The following is a 22,887-nucleotide window of genomic DNA, read 5'->3' on the forward strand; positions in this document are numbered from 1 at the left end:
TAGAGACTAATGTAGGCCTGTTAGAGACTAATGTAGGCCTGTTAGAGACTAATGTAGGCCTGTTGGAGACTAATGTAGGCCTGTTAGAGACTAATGTAGGCCTGTTAGAGACTAATGTAGACCTGTTAGAGACCAATGTAGGCCTTTTAGAGACCAATGTAGGCCTGTTAGAGACCAATGTAGGCCTGTTAGAGACTAATGTAGGCCTGTTAGAGACCAATGTAGGCCTGTTAGAGACTAATGTAGGCCTGTTAGAGACCAATGTAGGCCTGTTAGAGACCAATGTAGGCCTGTTAGAGACCAATGTAGGCCTGTTAGAGACCAATGTAGGCCTGTTAGAGACCAATGTAGGCCTGTTAGAGACCAATGTAGGCCTGTTAGAGACTAATGTAGGCCTGTTAGACACCAATGTAGGCCTGTTAGAGACTAATGTAGGCCTGTTAGAGACTAATGTAGACCTGTTAGAGACCAATGTAGGCCTTTTAGAGACTAATGTAGGCCTGTTAGAGACTAATGTAGGCCTGTTAGAGACTAATGTAGGCCTGTTAGAGACCAATGTAGGCCTGCTAGAGACTAATGTAGGCCTGTTAGAGACTAATGTAGGCCTGTTAGAGACTAATGTAGGCCTGTTAGAGACTAATGTAGGCCTGTTAGAGACTAATGTAGGCCTGTTAGAGACTAATGTAGGCCTGTTAGAGACCAATGTAGGCCTGTTAGAGACTAATGTAGAGGCCTGTTAGAGACTAATGTAGGCCTGTTAGAGACTAATGTAGGCCTGTTAGAGACTAATGTAGGCCTGTTAGAGACTAATGTAGGCCTGTTAGAGACCAATGTAGGCCTGTTAGAGACTAATGTAGAGGCCTGTTAGAGACTAATGTAGGCCTGTTAGAGACTAATGTAGGCCTGTTAGAGACTAATGTAGGCCTGTTAGAGACTAATGTAGGCCTGTTAGAGACTAATGTAGGCCTGTTAGAGACCAATGTAGGCCTGTTAGAGACTAATGTAGAGGCCTGTTAGAGACTAATGTAGGCCTGTTAGAGACTAATGTAGGCCTGTTAGAGACTAATGTAGGCCTTTTGGAGACTAATGTAGGCCTTTTAGAGACTAATGTAGGCCTGTTAGAGACTAATGTAGGCCTGTTAGAGACTAATGTAGGCCTTTTGGAGACTAATGTAGGCCTGTTAGAGACCAATGTAGGCCTGTTGGAGACTAATGTAGGCCTGTTAGAGACTAATGTAGGTCTGTTAGAGACCAATGTAGGCCTGTTAGAGACCAATGTAGGCCTGTTAGAGACTAATGTAGGCCTGTTAGAGACTAATGTAGGCCTGTTAGAGACCAATGTAGGCCTGTTAGAGACTAATGTAGGCCTGTTAGAGACTAATGTAGGTCTGTTAGAGACTAATGTAGGCCTGTTAGAGACTAATGTAGGCCTGTTAGAGACTAATGTAGGCCTGTTAGAGACTAATGTAGGCCTGTTAGAGACTAATGTAGGCCTGTTAGAGACTAATGTAGGCCTGTTAGAGACTAATGTAGGCCTGTTAGAGACTAATGTAGACCTGTTAGAGACTAATGTAGACCTGTTAGAGACTAATGTAGGCCTGTTAGAGACTAATGTAGGCCTGTTAGAGACTAATGTAGGCCTGTTAGAGACTAATGTAGACCTGTTAGAGACTAATGTAGACCTGTTAGAGACTAATGTAGACCTGTTAGAGACTAATGTAGGCCTGTTAGAGACTAATGTAGGCCTGTTAGAGACTAATGTAGGCCTGTTAGAGACTAATGTAGGCCTGTTAGAGACTAATGTAGGCCTGTTAGAGACTAATGTAGGCCTGTTAGAGACTAATGTAGGCCTGTTAGAGACTAATGTAGGCCTGTTAGAGACTAATGTAGGCCTGTTAGAGACTAATGTAGGCCTGTTGGAGACTAATGTAGGCCTGTTAGAGACTAATGTAGGCCTGTTAGAGACTAATGTAGGCCTGTTAGAGACTAATGTAGGCCTGTTAGAGACTAATGTAGGCCTGTTAGAGACTAATGTAGGCCTGTTAGAGACCAATGTAGGCCTTTTAGAGACCAATGTAGGCCTGTTAGAGACCAATGTAGGCCTGTTAGAGACCAATGTAGGCCTTTTAGAGACTAATGTAGGCCTGTTAGAGACTAATGTAGGCCTGTTAGAGACCAATGTAGGCCTGTTAGAGACTAATGTAGGCCTGTTAGAGACTAATGTAGGCCTGTTAGAGACCAATGTAGGCCTGTTAGAGACCAATGTAGGCCTGTTAGAGACTAATGTAGGCCTGTTAGAGACTAATGTAGGCCTGTTAGAGACTAATGTAGGCCTGTTAGAGACTAATGTAGGCCTGTTAGAGACCAATGTAGGCCTGTTAGAGACTAATGTAGGCCTGTTAGAGACTAATGTAGGCCTGTTAGAGACCAATGTAGGCCTGTTAGAGACTAATGTAGGCCTGTTAGAGACTAATGTAGGCCTGTTAGAGACTAATGTAGGCCTGTTAGAGACCAATGTAGGCCTGTTAGAGACTAATGTAGGCCTGTTAGAGACCAATGTAGGCCTGTTAGAGACTAATGTAGGCCTGTTAGAGACTAATGTAGGCCTGTTAGAGACCAATGTAGGCCTGTTAGAGACTAATGTAGGCCTGTTAGAGACTAATGTAGGCCTGTTAGAGACTAATGTAGGCCTGTTAGAGACCAATGTAGGCCTGTTAGAGACTAATGTAGGCCTGTTAGAGACTAATGTAGGCCTGTTAGAGACTAATGTAGGCCTGTTAGAGACCAATGTAGGCCTGTTAGAGACTAATGTAGGCCTGTTAGAGACTAATGTAGGCCTGTTGGAGACCAATGTAGGCCTGTTAGAGACTAATGTAGGCCTGTTAGAGACCAATGTAGGCCTGTTAGAGACTAATGTAGGCCTGTTAGAGACCAATGTAGGCCTGTTAGAGACTAATGTAGGCCTGTTAGAGACTAATGTAGGCCTGTTAGAGACCAATGTAGGCCTGTTAGAGACTAATGTAGGCCTGTTAGAGACTAATGTAGGCCTGTTAGAGACTAATGTAGGCCTGTTAGAGACCAATGTAGGCCTGTTAGAGACTAATGTAGGCCTGTTAGAGGACTAATGTAGGCCTGTTAGAGACTAATGTAGGCCTGTTAGAGACTAATGTAGGCCTGTTAGAGACTAATGTAGGCCTGTTAGAGACTAATGTAGGCCTGTTGGATACCAATGTAGACCTGTTAGAGACTAATGTAGACCTGTTAGAGACTAATGTAGGCCTGTTAGAGACCAATGTAGGCCTGTTGGAGACCAATGTAGGCCTGTTAGAGACTAATTTAGGCCTGTTAGAGACCAACGTAGGCCTGTTAGAGACTAATGTAGGCCTGTTAGAGACTAATGTAGGCCTGTTAGAGACTAATGTAGAGGCCTGTTAGAGACTAATGTAGGCCTGTTAGAGACCAATGTAGGCCTGTTAGAGACCAATGTAGGCCTGTTAGAGACTAATGTAGGCCTGTTAGAGACTAATGTAGAGGCCTGTTAGAGACTAATGTAGGCCTGTTAGAGACTAATGTAGAGGCCTGTTAGAGACTAATGTAGGCCTGTTAGAGACTAATGTAGAGGCCTGTTAGAGACTAATGTAGGCCTGTTAGAGACCAATGTAGGCCTGTTAGAGACCAATGTAGGCCTGTTAGAGACTAATGTAGGCCTGTTAGAGACCAATGTAGGCCTGTTAGAGGCCAATGTAGGCCTGTTAGAGACTAATGTAGGCCTGTTGGAGACTAATGTAGGCCTGTTAGAGACCAATGTAGGCCTGTTAGAGACCAATGTAGGCCTGTTAGAGACTAATGTAGGCCTGTTGGAGACTAATGTAGGCCTGTTAGAGACCAATGTAGGCCTGTTAGAGACCAATGTAGGCCTGTTAGAGACCAATGTAGGCCTGTTAGAGACTAATGTAGGCCTGTTAGAGACTAATGTAGGCCTGTTAGAGACTAATGTAGGCCTGTTAGAGACTAATGTAGGCCTGTTAGAGACTAATGTAGGCCTGTTAGAGACTAATGTAGGCCTGTTAGAGACTAATGTAGGCCTGTTAGAGACTAATGTAGGCCTGTTAGAGACTAATGTAGGCCTGTTAGAGACTAATGTAGGCCTGTTAGAGACTAATGTAGGCCTGTTAGAGACCAATGTAGGCCTGTTAGAGACTAATGTAGGCCTGTTAGAGACCAATGTAGACCTGTTAGAGACCAATGTAGGCCTGTTAGAGACTAATGTAGGCCTGTTAGAGACTAATGTAGGCCTGTTAGAGACTAATGTAGGCCTGTTGGAGACCAATGTAGGCCTGTTAGAGACTAATGTAGGCCTGTTAGAGACTAATGTAGGCCTGTTAGAGACTAATGTAGGCCTGTTAGAGACTAATGTAGGCCTGTTAGAGACTAATGTAGGCCTGTTAGAGACTAATGTAGGCCTGTTAGAGACTAATGTAGGCCTGTTAGAGGCCAATGTAGGCCTGTTAGAGACTAATGTAGGCCTGTTAGAGACTAATGTAGGCCTTTTAGAGACTAACGTAGGCCTGTTAGAGACTAATGTAGGCCTTTTAGAGACTAATGTAGGCCTGTTAGAGACCAATGTAGGCCTGTTAGAGACTAATGTAGGCCTGTTAGAGACTAATGTAGGCCTGTTAGAGACTAATGTAGGCCTGTTAGAGACCAATGTAGGCCTGTTAGAGACTAATGTAGGCCTGTTAGAGACTAATGTAGGCCTGTTAGAGACCAATGTAGGCCTGTTAGAGACTAATGTAGGCCTGTTAGAGACCAATGTAGGCCTGTTAGAGACTAATGTAGAGGCCTGTTAGAGACTAATGTAGGCCTGTTAGAGACCAATGTAGGCCTGTTAGAGACTAATGTAGGCCTGTTAGAGACTAATGTAGACCTGTTAGAGACTAATGTAGGCCTGTTAGAGACTAATGTAGGCCTGTTAGAGACTAATGTAGGCCTGTTAGAGACTAATGTAGGCCTGTTAGAGACCAATGTAGGCCTGTTAGAGACCAATGTAGGCCTGTTAGAGACTAATGTAGGCCTGTTAGAGACTAATGTAGGCCTGTTAGAGACTAATGTAGGCCTGTTGGAGACTAATGTAGGCCTGTTAGAGACTAATGTAGGCCTGTTAGAGACTAATGTAGACCTGTTAGAGACCAATGTAGGCCTTTTAGAGACTAATGTAGGCCTGTTAGAGACCAATGTAGGCCTGTTAGAGACTAATGTAGGCCTGTTAGAGACCAATGTAGGCCTGTTAGAGACTAATGTAGAGGCCTGTTAGAGACTAATGTAGGCCTGTTAGAGACCAATGTAGGCCTGTTAGAGACTAATGTAGGCCTGTTAGAGACTAATGTAGGCCTGTTAGAGACTAATGTAGGCCTGTTAGAGACCAATGTAGGCCTGTTAGAGACCAATGTAGGCCTGTTAGAGACTAATGTAGGCCTGTTAGAGACTAATGTAGGCCTGTTAGAGACTAATGTAGGCCTGTTAGAGACTAATGTAGGCCTGTTGGAGACTAATGTAGGCCTGTTAGAGACTAATGTAGGCCTGTTAGAGACTAATGTAGGCCTGTTAGAGACTAATGTAGGCCTGTTAGAGACTAATGTAGGCCTGTTAGAGACTAATGTAGGCCTGTTAGAGACCAATGTAGGCCTGTTAGAGACTAATGTAGGCCTGTTAGAGACTAATGTAGGCCTGTTAGAGACCAATGTAGGCCTGTTAGAGACTAATGTAGGCCTGTTAGAGACTAATGTAGGCCTGTTAGAGACTAATGTAGGCCTGTTGGAGACCAATGTAGGCCTGTTAGAGACTAATGTAGAGGCCTGTTAGAGACCAATGTAGGCCTTTTAGAGACCAATGTAGGCCTGTTAGAGACCAATGTAGGCCTTTTAGAGACCAATGTAGGCCTGTTAGAGACCAATGTAGGCCTGTTAGAGACTAATGTAGGCCTGTTAGAGACCAATGTAGGCCTGTTAGAGACTAATGTAGGCCTGTTAGAGACCAATGTAGGCCTGTTAGAGACCAATGTAGGCCTGTTAGAGACCAATGTAGGCCTGTTAGAGACCAATGTAGGCCTGTTAGAGACCAATGTAGGCCTGTTAGAGACCAATGTAGGCCTGTTAGAGACCAATGTAGGCCTGTTAGAGACTAATGTAGGCCTGTTAGAGACTAATGTAGACCTGTTAGAGACCAATGTAGGCCTTTTAGAGACTAATGTAGGCCTGTTAGAGACTAATGTAGGCCTGTTAGAGACTAATGTAGGCCTGTTAGAGACCAATGTAGGCCTGTTAGAGACTAATGTAGGCCTGTTAGAGACTAATGTAGGCCTGTTAGAGACTAATGTAGGCCTGTTGGAGACCAATGTAGGCCTGTTAGAGACTAATGTAGAGGCCTGTTAGAGACTAATGTAGGCCTGTTAGAGACCAATGTAGGCCTGTTAGAGACTAATGTAGAGGCCTGTTAGAGACTAATGTAGGCCTGTTAGAGACTAATGTAGGCCTGTTAGAGACTAATGTAGGCCTGTTAGAGACTAATGTAGGCCTGTTAGAGACCAATGTAGGCCTTTTAGAGACTAATGTAGGCCTGTTAGAGACTAATGTAGGCCTGTTAGAGACTAATGTAGGCCTGTTAGAGACTAATGTAGGCCTGTTAGAGACTAATGTAGGCCTGTTAGAGACCAATGTAGGCCTGTTAGAGACTAATGTAGGCCTGTTAGAGACTAATGTAGGCCTGTTAGAGACCAATGTAGGCCTGTTAGAGACTAATGTAGAGGCCTGTTAGAGACTAATGTAGGCCTGTTAGAGACTAATGTAGGCCTGTTAGAGACTAATGTAGGCCTTTTGGAGACTAATGTAGGCCTTTTAGAGACTAATGTAGGCCTGTTAGAGACTAATGTAGGCCTGTTAGAGACTAATGTAGGCCTGTTAGAGACTAATGTAGGCCTGTTAGAGACTAATGTAGGCCTGTTAGAGACTAATGTAGGCCTTTTGGAGACTAATGTAGGCCTGTTAGAGACCAATGTAGGCCTGTTAGAGACTAATGTAGGCCTTTTGGAGACTAATGTAGGCCTGTTAGAGACCAATGTAGGCCTGTTAGAGACTAATGTAGGTCTGTTAGAGACCAATGTAGGCCTGTTAGAGACTAATGTAGGCCTGTTAGAGACTAATGTAGGCCTGTTAGAGACCAATGTAGGCCTGTTAGAGACTAATGTAGGCCTGTTAGAGACTAATGTAGGCCTGTTAGAGACCAATGTAGGCCTGTTAGAGACTAATGTAGGCCTGTTAGAGACTAATGTAGGTCTGTTAGAGACTAATGTAGGCCTGTTAGAGACTAATGTAGGCCTGTTAGAGACTAATGTAGGCCTGTTAGAGACTAATGTAGGCCTGTTAGAGACTAATGTAGGTCTGTTAGAGACTAATGTAGGCCTGTTAGAGACTAATGTAGGCCTGTTAGAGACTAATGTAGGCCTGTTAGAGACTAATGTAGGCCTGTTAGAGACTAATGTAGGCCTGTTAGAGACTAATGTAGGCCTGTTAGAGACTAATGTAGGCCTGTTAGAGACTAATGTAGACCTGTTAGAGACTAATGTAGACCTGTTAGAGACTAATGTAGACCTGTTAGAGACTAATGTAGGCCTGTTAGAGACTAATGTAGGCCTGTTAGAGACTAATGTAGGCCTGTTAGAGACTAATGTAGGCCTGTTAGAGACTAATGTAGGCCTGTTAGAGACTAATGTAGGCCTGTTAGAGACTAATGTAGGCCTTTTAGAGACTAATGTAGGCCTGTTAGAGACTAATGTAGGCCTGTTAGAGACTAATGTAGGCCTGTTGGAGACTAATGTAGGCCTGTTGGAGACTAATGTAGGCCTGTTAGAGACTAATGTAGGCCTGTTAGAGACTAATGTAGGCCTGTTAGAGACTAATGTAGGCCTGTTAGAGACTAATGTAGACCTGTTAGAGACTAATGTAGGCCTGTTGGAGACTAATGTAGGCCTGTTAGAGACTAATGTAGACCTGTTAGAGACTAATGTAGGCCTGTTAGAGACTAATGTAGGCCTGTTGGAGACTAATGTAGGCCTGTTGGAGACTAATGTAGGCCTGTTAGAGACTAATGTAGGCCTGTTAGAGACTAATGTAGGCCTGTTAGAGACTAATGTAGGCCTGTTAGAGACTAATGTAGACCTGTTAGAGACTAATGTAGGCCTGTTGGAGACCAATGTAGGCCTGTTAGAGACTAATGTAGGCCTGTTGGAGACCAATGTAGGCCTGTTGGAGACCAATGTAGGCCTGTTAGAGACTAATGTAGGCCTGTTAGAGACTAATGTAGGCCTGTTAGAGACAAATGTAGGCCTGTTAGAGACTAATGTAGGCCTGTTAGAGACTAATTTAGGCCTGTTAGAGACTAATGTAGGCCTGTTAGAGACTAATGTAGGCCTGTTGGAGACTAATGTAGGCCTGTTCGAGACTAATGTAGGCCTGTTAGAGACTAATGTAGGCCTGTTAGAGACTAATGTAGGCCTGTTAGAGACTAATGTAGGCCTGTTAGAGACTAATGTAGGCCTGTTAGAGACTAATGTAGGCCTGTTAGAGACTAATGTAGGCCTGTTAGAGACTAATGTAGGCCTGTTAGAGACTAATGTAGGCCTGTTAGAGACTAATGTAGGCCTGTTAGAGACCAATGTAGGCCTGTTAGAGACTAATGTAGGCCTGTTAGAGACTAATGTAGGCCTGTTAGAGACTAATGTAGACCTGTTAGAGACTAATGTAGGCCTGTTAGAGACTAATGTAGGCCTGTTAGAGACTAATGTAGGCCTGTTGGAGACCAATGTAGGCCTGTTAGAGACTAATGTAGACCTGTTAGAGACTAATGTAGGCCTGTTAGAGACTAATGTAGGCCTGTTAGAGACCAATGTAGGCCTGTTAGAGACCAATGTAGGCCTGTTAGAGACCAATGTAGGCCTGTTAGAGACTAATGTAGGCCTGTTAGAGACCAATGTAGGCCTGTTAGAGACTAATGTAGGCCTGTTAGAGACCAATGTAGGCCTGTTAGAGACTAATGTAGGCCTGTTAGAGACTAATGTAGGCCTGTTAGAGACTAATGTAGGCCTGTTAGAGACTAATGTAGGCCTGTTAGAGACCAATGTAGGCCTGTTAGAGACTAATGTAGGCCTGTTGGAGACCAATGTAGGCCTGTTAGAGACCAATGTAGGCCTGTTAGAGACTAATGTAGGCCTGTTAGAGACTAATGTAGGCCTGTTAGAGACCAATGTAGGCCTGTTGGAGACCAATGTAGGCCTGTTGGAGACTAATGTAGGCCTGTTGGAGACCAATGTAGGCCTGTTAGAGACTAATGTAGGCCTGTTGGAGACCAATGTAGGCCTGTTAGAGACTAATGTAGGCCTGTTAGAGACTAATGTAGGCCTGTTGGAGACCAATGTAGGCCTGTTAGAGACTAATGTAGGCCTGTTGGAGACTAATGTAGGCCTGTTGGAGACTAATGTAGGCCTGTTAGAGACTAATGTAGGCCTGTTAGAGACTAATGTAGGCCTGTTAGAGACTAATGTAGGCCTGTTAGAGACTAATGTAGGCCTGTTAGAGACTAATGTAGGCCTGTTGGAGACTAATGTAGGCCTGTTAGAGACTAATGTAGGCCTGTTGGAGACCAATGTAGGCCTGTTGGAGACCAATGTAGGCCTGTTGGAGACTAATGTAGGCCTGTTGGAGACTAATGTAGGCCTGTTAGAGACTAATGTAGGCCTGTTGGAGACCAATGTAGGCCTGTTAGAGACTAATGTAGGCCTGTTAGAGACTAATGTAGGCCTGTTAGAGACTAATGTAGGCCTGTTAGAGACTAATGTAGGCCTGTTAGAGACTAATGTAGGCCTGTTAGAGACTAATGTAGGCCTGTTAGAGACTAATGTAGGCCTGGGCTATAGACTGTCAAACTTCACAACATTAAATATTGGAAATGGGCCAGAGTGTATTTCCTGTTGCAGTGTTTGATAATATCAACACATATAGATATAGGCTCCCCATATATCAGTGTGTAGCCTATGTAAGTATCTGTGCCAAGTCCAGCATCATGAACACAGCTTCTCTCCACAGAAGGTCAGGATCATGAACTATGACCCCCCCCCCCCCCTCAACATAATGACAACTGGAAAATGTCTCAAAATGCACTTTCTCACCAACACACTTTAATTAACAGACTTTTAGCTATTTTAGATTCAATCTTTTTATATGCAGACACATTTTAGTTACTATTTTAACCTTTATTGTTGCACTGCTCTGGGCTGGGAGGAACAGTATTTAGTTTTTTTTATGTACACAAGAAATGACTAAATCCTGAATCTTGAAGCCTTCAGATATCAAGCTGGTGTGTATGTATGTATGTGTGTGTGTATGTATGTGTGTGCGAGTGAGTGAGTGTTAGTGAGCGAGAGTGAGTGAGTGAGAGTGAGTGAGTGAGTGAATGAGTGAGTGAGTGTTAGTGAGTGAGTGTTAGTGAGCGAGAGTGAGTGAGTGAATGAGTGAGTGAGTGTTAGTGAGTGAGTGTTAGTGAGCGAGAGTGAGTGAGTGTTAGGAGTGAGTGAGTGAGTGAGTGAGTGAGTGAGTGAGTGAGTGAGTGAGTGAGTGAGCGTGGAGTGAAACATTGCAGAGGGGTTTCTCTCCTCTCAGGGAAATGAATTAGTCATCCCCTCCCTGTCTCCTGCAGGCCTGCTAGGAGCCACGGGCCCCTGTGTGTGGATGGCAGTATTAATTTAACATGACACTGCATTGATGGTCAATTTCAGTTTCACGGAGGCTTTTTAAGTGGAGCGGTGGAGTATTAATACGATGAGATGTGAGAACTGAGGGATGCTACATCTCCCCTCCGCTACGCCCCGTCGTCCGGGCAAATCAGGTCCCCGCGCACCTGTCTCTCACCTCCCCTCGGCGTGTGTCTGTGTGTGTGTGTGTGTGTGTGCGTGCGTGCGCGTGTGACGCCGTGGCTAGACTAGAGGTATCTGTATGAGGAGGTATTGAGTGTGTATGATGGTGTCGTGTGTGTGTGTCTCTTGTCTGTCTGTCCGTGTGTGCGTTGGTGATTTTGTCTTGTGTGATGCTGATTTATATGTGTGTGTGTGTTTGCATGTGTGTCTTTCATTGCATGTACAGTATGTGTGTAGACTATAGGTATCTGTAATGTATGTATGAGGAGGTATTGAGTGTGTGTGTATGATGGTGGTGTGTGTGTGTCTGTCTGTCTGTCCACATGTGCGTTCTTGATTTTGTCTTGTGATGCTGATTTATATGCGTGTGTGTTTGCATGTGTGTCTTTCATTGCATGTGTGTGTGTCGGACGTGCAGCATACTGTAGGTGTGTGTGGGGTTTGCCTCTGCTCATGTGTGACTCCCCCTCCTCCTCTGTGTTTATGGGTCTTGTTAGCACAGGCCTGCCTTTCAGTCTTCGTTACTAGTTTAAAATTCAATGTGTCGTACTTCCAGCTCGCAGCAAGTGAACCGTGCATGAAGGAATTAGTAATCTACACAAAGTGCTTAATCAAATCAACGGCTGCCCCTGGAATAAATATTGCAGTATGTCTTGGGATATTCACCGGGAGGAGAGGCTTCGCTAAAAGATGCATACATGTATATCACGGCAGCTTCCTCTGTCACACTGTGTGGCTGACTGTGGCCTGGTCTGCTGAAGGCTGAACACATGCAACCGTTCACTTTCAGCTTGGAATACAATTCTCGCCGAGTGAGGTGTAGATCCCATGAAATAAAAAAATTGTTTTTCCTCCAGTTTACAGTTTTTTTTTTTTACCTTTCGTCACCTCTTTTATTTTTGGAAAATGTAAATCCATTGTTTTCTCTTCCTGGAAAAGTATGTAGTTTGTGAGTTGCCTCACCTGCACTTGAGGGAAAACACCAAAACATTTGTCTAATAATTTTTTTTTTTTAATATTTTCTAATATATAATTAGAAAATTGTCCAATATATAATTTGTTATAAATTGTAAATCAAATCTGTGGGTAACATCACTTTAAGATGTCAATCAGACGTCAATCAAATCGACCCACCAACCACAAAGGTATGTTGCATTCAGATGGTCAAACTGCAGAAGGTTGCGAAATGCCATTTTCCTGGATTTTCAAAACTCGCATTGTAGAAAACTCCAAATTTGGTCTGAATGCAGAGGTTGAGCGAAGTTTATAATTGTTCGCTCCTGTCATACACTATTAGCTAACGGAGGTAGCTAGTAGCTAACGGAGGGATTCCACCCTGCACCTCAAGACAGGCAGCCTGGTCTATAGTACGTTATATTCAATTGCCATTCTGACCCATATGGTCACCAATGTGAGGCATAAGTTGTAAAGCGCTTTGGATAAAAGCGCTATATAAATGCAGTCCATTTACCATTTACTGTACCATGAAAACACAGACCATGTTTGAACCGTTCTTTACTCTGATGAAAACACAGACCATGTTTAAACCGTTCTTTACTCTGATGAAAACACAGACGTGTTGAAACCTTATTCTGATGAAAACGGAGACCATGTTGAAACCTTACTCTGATGGTAAAAATAAATGGAATATTGTGCATTTATATAGCGCTTTTATCCAAAGCGCTTTACAATTTGTTCCTCACATTTGACCCATTCACTCACACATTCACACACCGACGGCGGAGGCAACCATGCAAGGAGCCAACCTGCTTATCGGGAGCAATTAGGGGTTAAGTGTCTTGCTCAAGGACACTTCGTCACGCTGCCCGGGAGGAGCGGGAATCGAACCGAGAACCTCCGGATTACCAGATGACCTTGTTTGACCATGTTTAAACCTTTCTTTACTCTGATGAAAAACACAGACCATGTTTAAACTTTACTCTGATGAAAACACAGACCATGTTTAAACTGTGCTCTGATGAAAACACAGGCCATGTTTAAACTTTACTCTGATGAAAACACAGGCCATGTTTAAACTTTACTCTGATGAAAACACAGACCATGTTTAAACTTTACTCTGATGAAAACACAGGCCATGTTTAAACTGTGCTCTGATGAAAACACAGGCCATGTTTTTTACTCTGATGAAAACACAGGCCATGTTTAAACTTTACTCTGATGAAAACACAGGCCATGTTTAAACTGTGCTCTGATGAAAATACAGGCCATGTTTAAACTTTACTCTGATGAAAACACAGGCCATGTTTAAACTTTACTCCGATGAAAACACAGGCCATGTTTAAACTTTACTCTGATGAAAACACAGGCCATGTTTAAACTGTGCTCTGATGAAAACACAGGCCATGTTTAAACTGTACTCTGATGAAAACACAGGCCATGTTTAAACTGTGCTCTGATGAAAACACAGGCCATGTTTAAACTTTACTCTGATGAAAACACAGGCCATGTTTAAACTGTGCTCTGATGAAAACACAGGCCATGTTTAAACTTTACTCTGATGAAAACACAGGCCATGTTTAAACTTTACTCTGATGAAAACACAGGCCATGTTTAAACTGTGCTCTGATGAAAACACAGACCATGTTTATAAACTTTACTCTGATGAAAACACAGGCCACGTTTAAACTTTACTCTGATGAAAACACAGACCACGTTTATAAACTGTGCTCTGATGAAAACACAGACCATGTTTAAACCTATTTGCATTGGAAATAAAGACATACTGTCTGCGTGCTCTAATAATCTTTCTATAAGCTAGTATGTAATGGTGCTCTACTCTTCCACGCGGGCCAGAATACTCTTCTAGTCAACAAGAGATGAGCAGAGTGCTCTCCCCCGCTCTGGTCTTAAATGACGGATGGCAGGCAGAGACTGAACCACTCTCTCAAACACCACCCCATCCTCTGGATTTATTAATGACAATAATTAGTAAGGACCCTCCCTGCAAAGCCCGCCAGAGTGATTAGCGCTTTAATGATGGAACGGGGGTAGTGAGCACACGCAGAATTGATTTACGTATTCTGCCTGACCTTTGGAATCCAATTTACCCATCCACAGGCAAAGGAAGAGTAGGTAAGAGAGAGATGGAGGAGAATGACAAGGATAGATAGAGAGAGAGAGCGAGTGAGAGGCTGAGAGAGAAACCTGACACTTGGAGTATGACTGTAGTTTTTATGGAGAGCAGACTAAGGGCATCTGTTTTTTCTTTGGCCTGTGAAGTGGGCCGACATTAAAGACTGAAGCTGGCAAGAGACTGACGGAATGATCACCGTCTGCCTCTCGTACCGGGAACAGTTCTCTGTATAGCTGAATAGAAATAAAATGAAATACAAACTCTCTGCCCGATTGTTAAACGGTGATATTTTATTAAATATGTTTCCATTTCATTTGTACCTTTTTGATATTTCAAACTGTATATCATATATAATAAATCATTGATTCTCCTGACTTTGTCCTGCAGGGTCCAAGCCGTTCAAGTGCAAGATCTGCAACTTTGCCACGGCCCAGCTGGGAGACGCCCGCAACCACGTCAAGAGACACCTGGGCATGAGAGAGTACAAGTGTCACGTCTGTGGGTGAGTAGTGAGGACGTACAGTAACTAGAGTACAAGTGTCACGTCTGTGGGTGAGTAGTGAGGACACACAGTAACTAGAGTACAAGTGTCACGTCTGTGGGTGAGTAGTGAGGACACACAGTAACTAGAGTACAAGTGTCACGTCTGTGGGTGAGTAGTGAGGACACACAGTAACTAGAGTACAAGTGTCACGTCTGTGGGTGAGTAGTGAGGAGGACACACAGTAACTAGAGTACAAGTGTCACGTCTGTGGGTGAGTAGTGAGGACACACAGTAACTAGAGTACAAGTGTCACGTCTGTGGGTGAGTAGTGAGGACACACAGTAACTAGAGTACAAGTGTCACGTCTGTGGGTGAGTAGTGAGGACACACAGTAACTAGAGTACAAGTGTCACGTCTGTGGGTGAGTAGTGAGGACATACAGTAACTAGAGTACAAGTGTCACGTCTGTGGGTGAGTAGTGAGGACACACAGTAACTAGAGTACAAGTGTCACGTCTGTGGGTGAGTAGTGAGGACATACAGTAACTAGAGTACAAGTGTCACGTCTGTGGGTGAGTAGTGAGGACACACAGTAACTAGAGTACAAGTGTCACGTCTGTGGGTGAGTAGCGAGGACACACAGTAACTAGAGTACAAGTGTCACGTCTGTGGGTGAGTAGTGAGGACACACAGTAACTAGAGTACAAGTGTCACGTCTGTGGGTGAGTAGCGAGGACGTACAGTAACTAGAGTACAAGTGTCACGTCTGTGGGTGAGTAGTGAGGACACACAGTAACTAGAGTACAAGTGTCACGTCTGTGGGTGAGTAGTGAGGACACACAGTAACTAGAGTACAAGTGTCACGTCTGTGGGTGAGTAGTGAGGACACACAGTAACTAGAGTACAAGTGTCACGTCTGTGGGTGAGTAGTGAGGACATAACTAGACTAGTATAAATATAACCTCTGTGGGGTTAGTAGCAACAACATAACTAGACTAGTATAAATATAACCTCTGTGGGGTGAGTAGCAACAACATAACTAGACTAGTATAAATATAACCTCTGTGGGGTGAGTAGCAACAACATAACTAGACTAGTATAAATATAACCTCTGTGGGGTGAGTAGCAACAACATAACTAGACTAGTATAAATATAACCTCTGTGGGGTTAGTAGCAACAACATAACTAGACTAGTATAAATATAACCTCTGTGGGGGTGAGTAGCAACAACATAACTAGACTAGTATAAATATAACCTCTGTGGGGTGAGTAGCAACAACATAACTAGACTAGTATAAATATAACCTCTGTGGGGTTAGTAGCAACAGCATAACTAGACATAACTCAAGAAGTATGGTGGTTTCCAACGGCTCCGGGCAGCAAGGTGTGAGCGAGACACTTAACCACCAACTGTTCCCATGTGTGTGAGGTGAACGTCTGAGTGAACGGGTGAACGTGAGGCACACGAGTTGTAAAGCGATTTGGATAAAAGCGCTATGTAAATGCCGTCCATTTTCCATTTAATAAAAGTCATTATGATTATGGTGATTGTTCCCCTATGGCCCGGCAGCCCTGACGGTAAGTATAAATACCCTCGGCAGTAGTGCGGCTCGTACCGTACCGCCCCCTGCATGTACACCATATGTTGTGCCGAGCGGGTCTCTGTCCCACAGTGGACCTGCCTACCGGCTCTCCTTGTTCAGACAGACTGCTTTACACGCAGTCGGGGAATACAGTAAGCGCCGGTGGGCTTCCCGGCGTTGAGCCACAGCACGCAATGTGTGTGTGTGCAGTGATTTGGTTTCTCTCTCTCTCCCGGTGTAATTCTGTGTAAAACTGTAGCGTTTAGTTCAGATTGTTTTTTGGGGTTTTTTGGTTTGTCTAAAGCCGAGCAGCGCCGATGTGTTTATTAAACATATCACAGCAGGGCAAACAGGCCTGGTTCAACACAGCTTTACTCCTAATGAGAGAGAGGGCTCACGTTTCACACGCACACACACAGTCACACATACACACACATACTACACATACACACACACACACGCCAGTGCTGAAACGGTATGGATTTCTTTCTCACTGTGGTGAAAAAGCTATGTACAATGTATCCCCGCGGTTTGGCGGTTTACCGCTCCTAAAGAAACAAGTACACATGTTGTACAGTGAGGTCAGTGGTTAGAGAGCCACTGGCTGTTATGAAAGACACATTTACTCATAATAAATAACTACAGTTCTACCTCCAATACAGCTTCTACTCAAACCGAGCTCTGATGACGAGGAACAGCAACATTTAATCAATAAATCAATCAATCAAATCCTTTATTTGACCAGATAAGCATCATTGAGATTAAAATATCTTTTTCAAGAGTGATCTGGCCGAGCAAGGCAGCAGAAAGTTTCAACATAAAAAAGAACATCACAAATAAAATACAGATAAAACATTCACAGCAAGCTCCAATTTCAGGCAAGTTATCAAACAGGCAAATGATCAAACACAGTTGCACTGTCCGAGGGAACTGAGTTCGTAGGATTTTAAAATGGCTTTGAATTCTCCGAGGGTGACCAGACCTGGTCATTTTAGGTCGTCCTGTATCTTGTTCCAGGATGAAGGAGCAGCATATTTAAAAGCCCTTTTTCCCAATTCAGTTCTCATATGGGGAACTTCCAGTGTTAGAACAGCTTGAGAATGAAGGGCATACTTATATTGCTTCGTGCACAGAAGCACACTTAGGTACGAGGGAACTACCGGTAGTTTAAGCAGAGCTTTGTGCACAAGAGAGAGCCATCGAGAAAATCGTCGTATTTGAAGAGATGGGTAACTTGCAATGGCATATAGGGTGCAATGGTGCACTCGATTTCCACATCCCGTGACAAAGCGTAAGGCAGAATGGTACACAGTATCCAGCTTTCTAAGGTACTGATCAGGTGCATGCATCAGGGTTTCCGTTGTCCGGTAATTACCGTTTTTTTACCGGGGAAATCTGTTGAAGTCCGACATATTTAAATATCTCCGGTCATAATGTCCTGTGAAAATAATTCCCGCTCTAAGCACAATTTGAATTGTATTAAAATAGTTACATTTGTTTCATTGTTGCTTCACCAAGCAGGTCTAATAATGACAACGATGTGTGTTCCTATATCATATCACGCGCGGCGCACAGCAAGTTTCAATTTCAGTTCCTGGCATTTTTAACCAGTGGAGAAAGGTAAGAGAGATTTCCCTATCGTTTTTCTTATATGAATTATTCAACCTACATTAATAAAACATACCTGGTGATCAACTACAGTTTGCTGTGAACATTATGATATGTGTGTAGTGTTCTGATAACGACTATTGGTGAAGCGATGTCGAAATTAATTTGGGTTAGGCAGCGGGAGCTTGATGCTGGATTAGCGAGAAGCATGCAACTGCAGAGCTGCAGAGCTCACAGTTGTGCCCGCACAGTGCAATACTCCAATTTAGCCATTGGCAATTCAGCCATTGGGTGGGTGGCACTGCTGAGCGGTCCCCAGACCGGACCTGATAGCGCCGCTGGCTCTGCGGCTCTGCAGTTGCATACTATTGGGATTAGTTTATCGCTGCGTTGGGAGGCGGAGATAGTCATCACGCAACGTTTAGATTCCAGTGAACCCCACGATAATGTTGCTGTCTCTCTCTGCCAAATTTCTCAGTTCTTCGCTTGATATAATTAATACAAATGTCCAATATAACGGAATTCGTTAGCTCATAAAAATGTGATTATAACAGACTGCTGTTTAATGTCGGGCCGACTGCCCACATACACCTATTTGATTTCAAGTCAGCAGCAGCACGGAGTCACGAGGGACTTATTTTATTTGGAATATAATGACTGTATACGCAAAAGTAGCCTAGTTTTAAGTTAAAATATTATAAATCTACATGCCTTGAGGATGTCATTCTTTATATAGCCTGCCTATCAATTGTTTTTAAGCTCAATAAACTCTGACCGGAATTTCTCCCATTTGTCCGGGAGATTGAAATCTTGCAGGACACTGAGACCGGCACCAATATTTTGTAACGGAAACCCTGGCATACATGTAAGTCACCATAATCGAGTAGTGGTAAGAAGGTGGTCGAGATCAGGTGACTTTTCACTTTAAGTGAAAAACAGGACCTGTTTCTAAAAAAGAAGCAGAGTTTAAGCTTCAGCTTTGACACAACTTTGTCTATGTGAGATTTAAACGTAAGGTTCTCGTCCACTGTAATGAGATTTAAACGTACAGTAAGGTTCTTGTCCTCTGTAATGAGATTTAAACGTACAGTAAGGTTCTCGCCCACTGTAATGCCTAGATATTTGTAGGAAGCAACCCTTTCGATGTCAGTCCCTCCAGCAGTAACACGTGTGGGAAGATCAGCTGGGAGTCTCTTTCCATTTGAGAAGAGCATAAACTTTGATTTGCCATCATTTAACACTAGCTTAAGCTGGGTAAGATGTGACTGAACAATGTCAAAGGCAGATTGCAAGAACTCCATCGTTTGCACAACACTGGAAGATGAGCAATAAATGACCGTGTCATCTGCATAGAAATGGTAAGCAGCATTAGACAGGTTGATACAAAGATCATTTACATATATGGAGAACAGTAGAGGTCCCAGTACGGAACCTTGTGGTACACCCTTAAGTACAGGGAGGAAAGATGATGATAAACCAGCAGACTGTACACACTGTGATCTACCTGTCAGGTCATTTGAAAACCACTCTACAGCCTGTCTAGATAAACCATTTTTATGTAGACACTTCGATAAAATGGCATGGTCAACCGTATCAAAGGCTTTGGATAACATTAGCTACACCCACCTGCACAACAACACCCAGCTACAGCTACACCCACGTGCGCCTGCAATAACAATCACTTCACCACAGATTAATTTACCTCAAACCCCAACATAATTTCAGTAACATGAAAAAAAATAAAGCACGCTTCAGTCATTAATTACATTAGGAAGAATACCACGGGTCTGATGATACCAGGTGATACATAGACCAGCTACGTTTTGCACACTAGGTACAAAACCATACAAGATCTTTGTGATACGGCTTGTCCCCTGTGGAGCCAGTCAGCCCTAGCGACATTAGTATCCTGCACATCATTAATTATCAGCTATAAGCAAAGATGCTCTCGGTGATAAAGGGTCTTCAAGTGTTCTCAAATTTGGCTAAAGATCCTTGTTTCTGGGCGGCTAGGTGGTGTAGTGGTCTAAGGCACTCGCCACCAGTGTGGAGACGCTAGGATTCGCGTGTTCGAATCCAGCTCTCCACATTGTTTTTCAGTTTGGCTGGTCGTCCGCAGTAATACACATTGGCCGTATTACGGGGAGGGAAAAACTGAAGGGTGGGGATCGAACGTTGTGAACAAGCGACTCCTACAAGTCGGTTGGTGCGCCTGCGCAGTAGAATCAGGAAGTGTCGGGGGCAGCGTGAGCCTCCCACGCGTTACTCCTCGACACTGAGAGGTCGAGCTGCGCAGGTGAAAAGATGCGACTGCTGTTACCTCAAGTACCGGAGGGGACTTGTGCTATGTATGACTTAGTCCACATTGCAGCCGGCTTGTGGGAGGCAAGAAACAGCGTTCGTGACAGGGGAGGGTTGAATTGGATGATACGAAATTGGGATGGGAGAAAAATATAGAAAAATGGGAGAAAAAGTGGATCACAAAAAAAAAAGATCCTTGTTTCTTTCCCGTTTTAGAGCCTGTAGGATCCCCTTCATCCAACTGCTGTGTGTAGGTGGGGAGAATACAAACACTTTTTAGGTGAAAATTATAGCAAGTTCCAGCTCAGATTAGCCAGAGTGATGACGACCAACTCTCTTTCTACCACTGCGGTCACATGACACACGCCGAACCAGACAGTGATTACCATAATTCTCTGACCAAATGGGCAATTATAAACTGTGAATGGACGAACAATGACAATGTATTAAATAGATACGGAGCAGGAATTATACGATGGTAACTAATCTAAACTGTGTTTATATGTAAGGTGGCACAGTGGTTCAAACCCTGGCAGGGGGCTTTTCTGTGTGGAGTTTGCATGATCTCCCCACGTTTGTGTGGGTTTCCTCCGGGTGCTCAGGTGTCCTCCCACACCATACAAAGACATGTTAGGTACAGATCCTGCCACTGCCCTTGACCAGGGTACTGGCATTACAACTGGAGCTGGTCCCTGGGTGCCGTACTGTCTGTGGCTGCCTCACTGCTCCTAAATAGCTAGGATGGGTCAAATGCAGAGGACGAATTTCCCCGTTGGACTACGGTAGACATCACATGGCCACGGTAGACATCACATGACCACGGTAGACATCACATGGCCACGGTAGACATCACATGACCACGGTAGACATCACATGACCACGGTAGACATCACATGACCACGGTAGACATCACATGACCACGGTAGACATCACATGACCACGGTAAACATCACATGACCACGGTAGACATCACATGACCACGGTAGACATCACATGACCACGGTAGACATCACATGACCACGGTAGACATCACATGACCACGTAGACATCACATGACCACATTTACCCTTACCTTTATCCTTATTCTTATCCTAACCTTAACATCACCATTATTATAACCCTGACCATAAATCCTACAATGGTCTATTTTAAAGGCAGGACTGGCCAAAATGTCCTCACTTTAACAATTTTTATTTCACCTGTCTATTCTTGTAGGGACATTTGGTCCTCACAAGGACAGAAGTACAGGAACGCCCACTCCCGCCCCCCACCCACCCCTGCACACACACACACGCACACGCACACACGCACACACCCACACGCACGCACAAACAGAGCAGTTCTCCGATATGCCTTTAAATGGGGCTACTAAATACAAGCCCTAGTTTCACAAATCATGTGAATGGAGGAGCTCTATGCTGCCAGTGCCGAGCCATTGGTGACAAATGGGCCCCTGTGTGTGTGTTCAGTCCTGACTGATCACCCGGCCATCTCCCCCTCTGACTAAAGAGTAGCAAACAAAGAACACACCAGAAAAACCCTCATTAAGGCCACGGCCACATACATGCACGCACGCACACACACACACGCACACATGCACACACACACACACACGCACACACGCACACACACACACACACACACACATACACACGCACACACACACACACACTTTCCAGATAAGGTGATATACATACATGGGTTTGTTTTAATGTGAATGTAAAAGCAGGTGGTAATGGGTGGTAATGCTTCAGGTATAATGTGGTTCCCTTTTAGTTTTAGTTGTGAGATATAACCTAGAAAGCGGGGGCGATTCCAGTGTTCTTCAGAGCCTCCTCCAACCACCGCACCACGTTTTGCTTAACAAAATAACCCCCGCTTCGTCTAACGGAGGGGAGGGGGGTGGGGTCGCTTTCCCGGTATTGCCGTTCATCATCCCAATTAAGGTGAAAACATCAGTTTGCTCGGGGCCACGTTTTGGCACAAAAAAAAAGTGTAATTCCGCAATTTGTTTGCAATCATGGCGTGGATGAAGGTGAAGCGGCCGGAGCACTCGGTGCAGAGCAGACGTTTGTTCCGTCTACTGGTTCCCATTCTAATCAGAGCTCCAGGTCGGCCGCACTGTTGTTCACATGTCGAGGAGCAGCGTTTCTTCTTCTTTTAATCCAATCTAAACACGCGTGTGTGTGTGTGTGTGTGTGTGTGTGTCTCTTCCCACCATCGATCGCTGCTCTGCTCACTGAACTCGCGGGCTGGGAGATTACCTGGCTCTGACACTCTGTGCTAACGATGGAGACGGCCCCCCGAGCGGACGTGCCGCGTCTCTCCGCTGTCCACCTCACTTCACCGGCACGCCGCCGCCTCTGCCTCCGCCCGGGGTCGGGGGTCGGGGGAAGTTGTTGATACTTAGAGATCATATTGTTGTGGCATTTAATTAACAAATGCAAATCAAGGCCAGGACAGATTGGAACCCCTTTGACCCCCGACGCCAATCACACCTGAGAGAGCTGCTCTGTGGCCCGACGCCCATCACCACCACCCACTCTGTAGTCTGTCTCTCTCGTTCTCTGTCTGTCTATCTGTTTATCTGTCTGTCTGTCTGTCTGTCTGTCTGTCTGTCTGTCTGTCTGTCTGTCTGTCTGTCTGTCTGTCTGTCTGTACGTCTGTCTGTATGTCTGTCTGTCTGTCTGTCTGTCTGTCTGTCTGTCTGTCTTGCTGTCTGTCTGTCTGTCTGTCTGTCTGTCTGTCTGTCTGTCTGTCTGTCTGTCTGTCTGTTTGTCTGCCTGTCTGTCTGTCTGTCTGTCTGTCTGTCTGTCTGTACGTCTGTCTGTCTGTTTATCTGTCTGTCTGAGTC

The 22,887-nt window shown here is 44.4% G+C and overlaps 1 protein-coding gene across 1 annotated transcript in view; it reads left to right on the forward strand.

The window, feature by feature from the left end:
• LOC311246422 (zinc finger protein 407-like) overlaps positions 1–22,887 on the forward strand; it is a gene marked incomplete at both ends in the record, with an annotated part of 50,562 nt that overhangs the window by 25,608 nt on the left and 2,067 nt on the right. The window contains one exon of the mRNA XM_084336579.1: positions 14,445–14,559. Within this exon, the coding sequence (XP_084192705.1) occupies positions 14,445–14,559 (115 nt within the window). The remainder of the gene's footprint in view (positions 1–14,444; positions 14,560–22,887) is intronic.

The sequence above is a fragment of the Notolepis coatsorum genome (genome assembly GCF_963971535.1).
Source record: "Notolepis coatsorum genome assembly, chromosome: 19".
NCBI lineage: Eukaryota > Metazoa > Chordata > Actinopteri > Aulopiformes > Paralepididae > Notolepis > Notolepis coatsorum.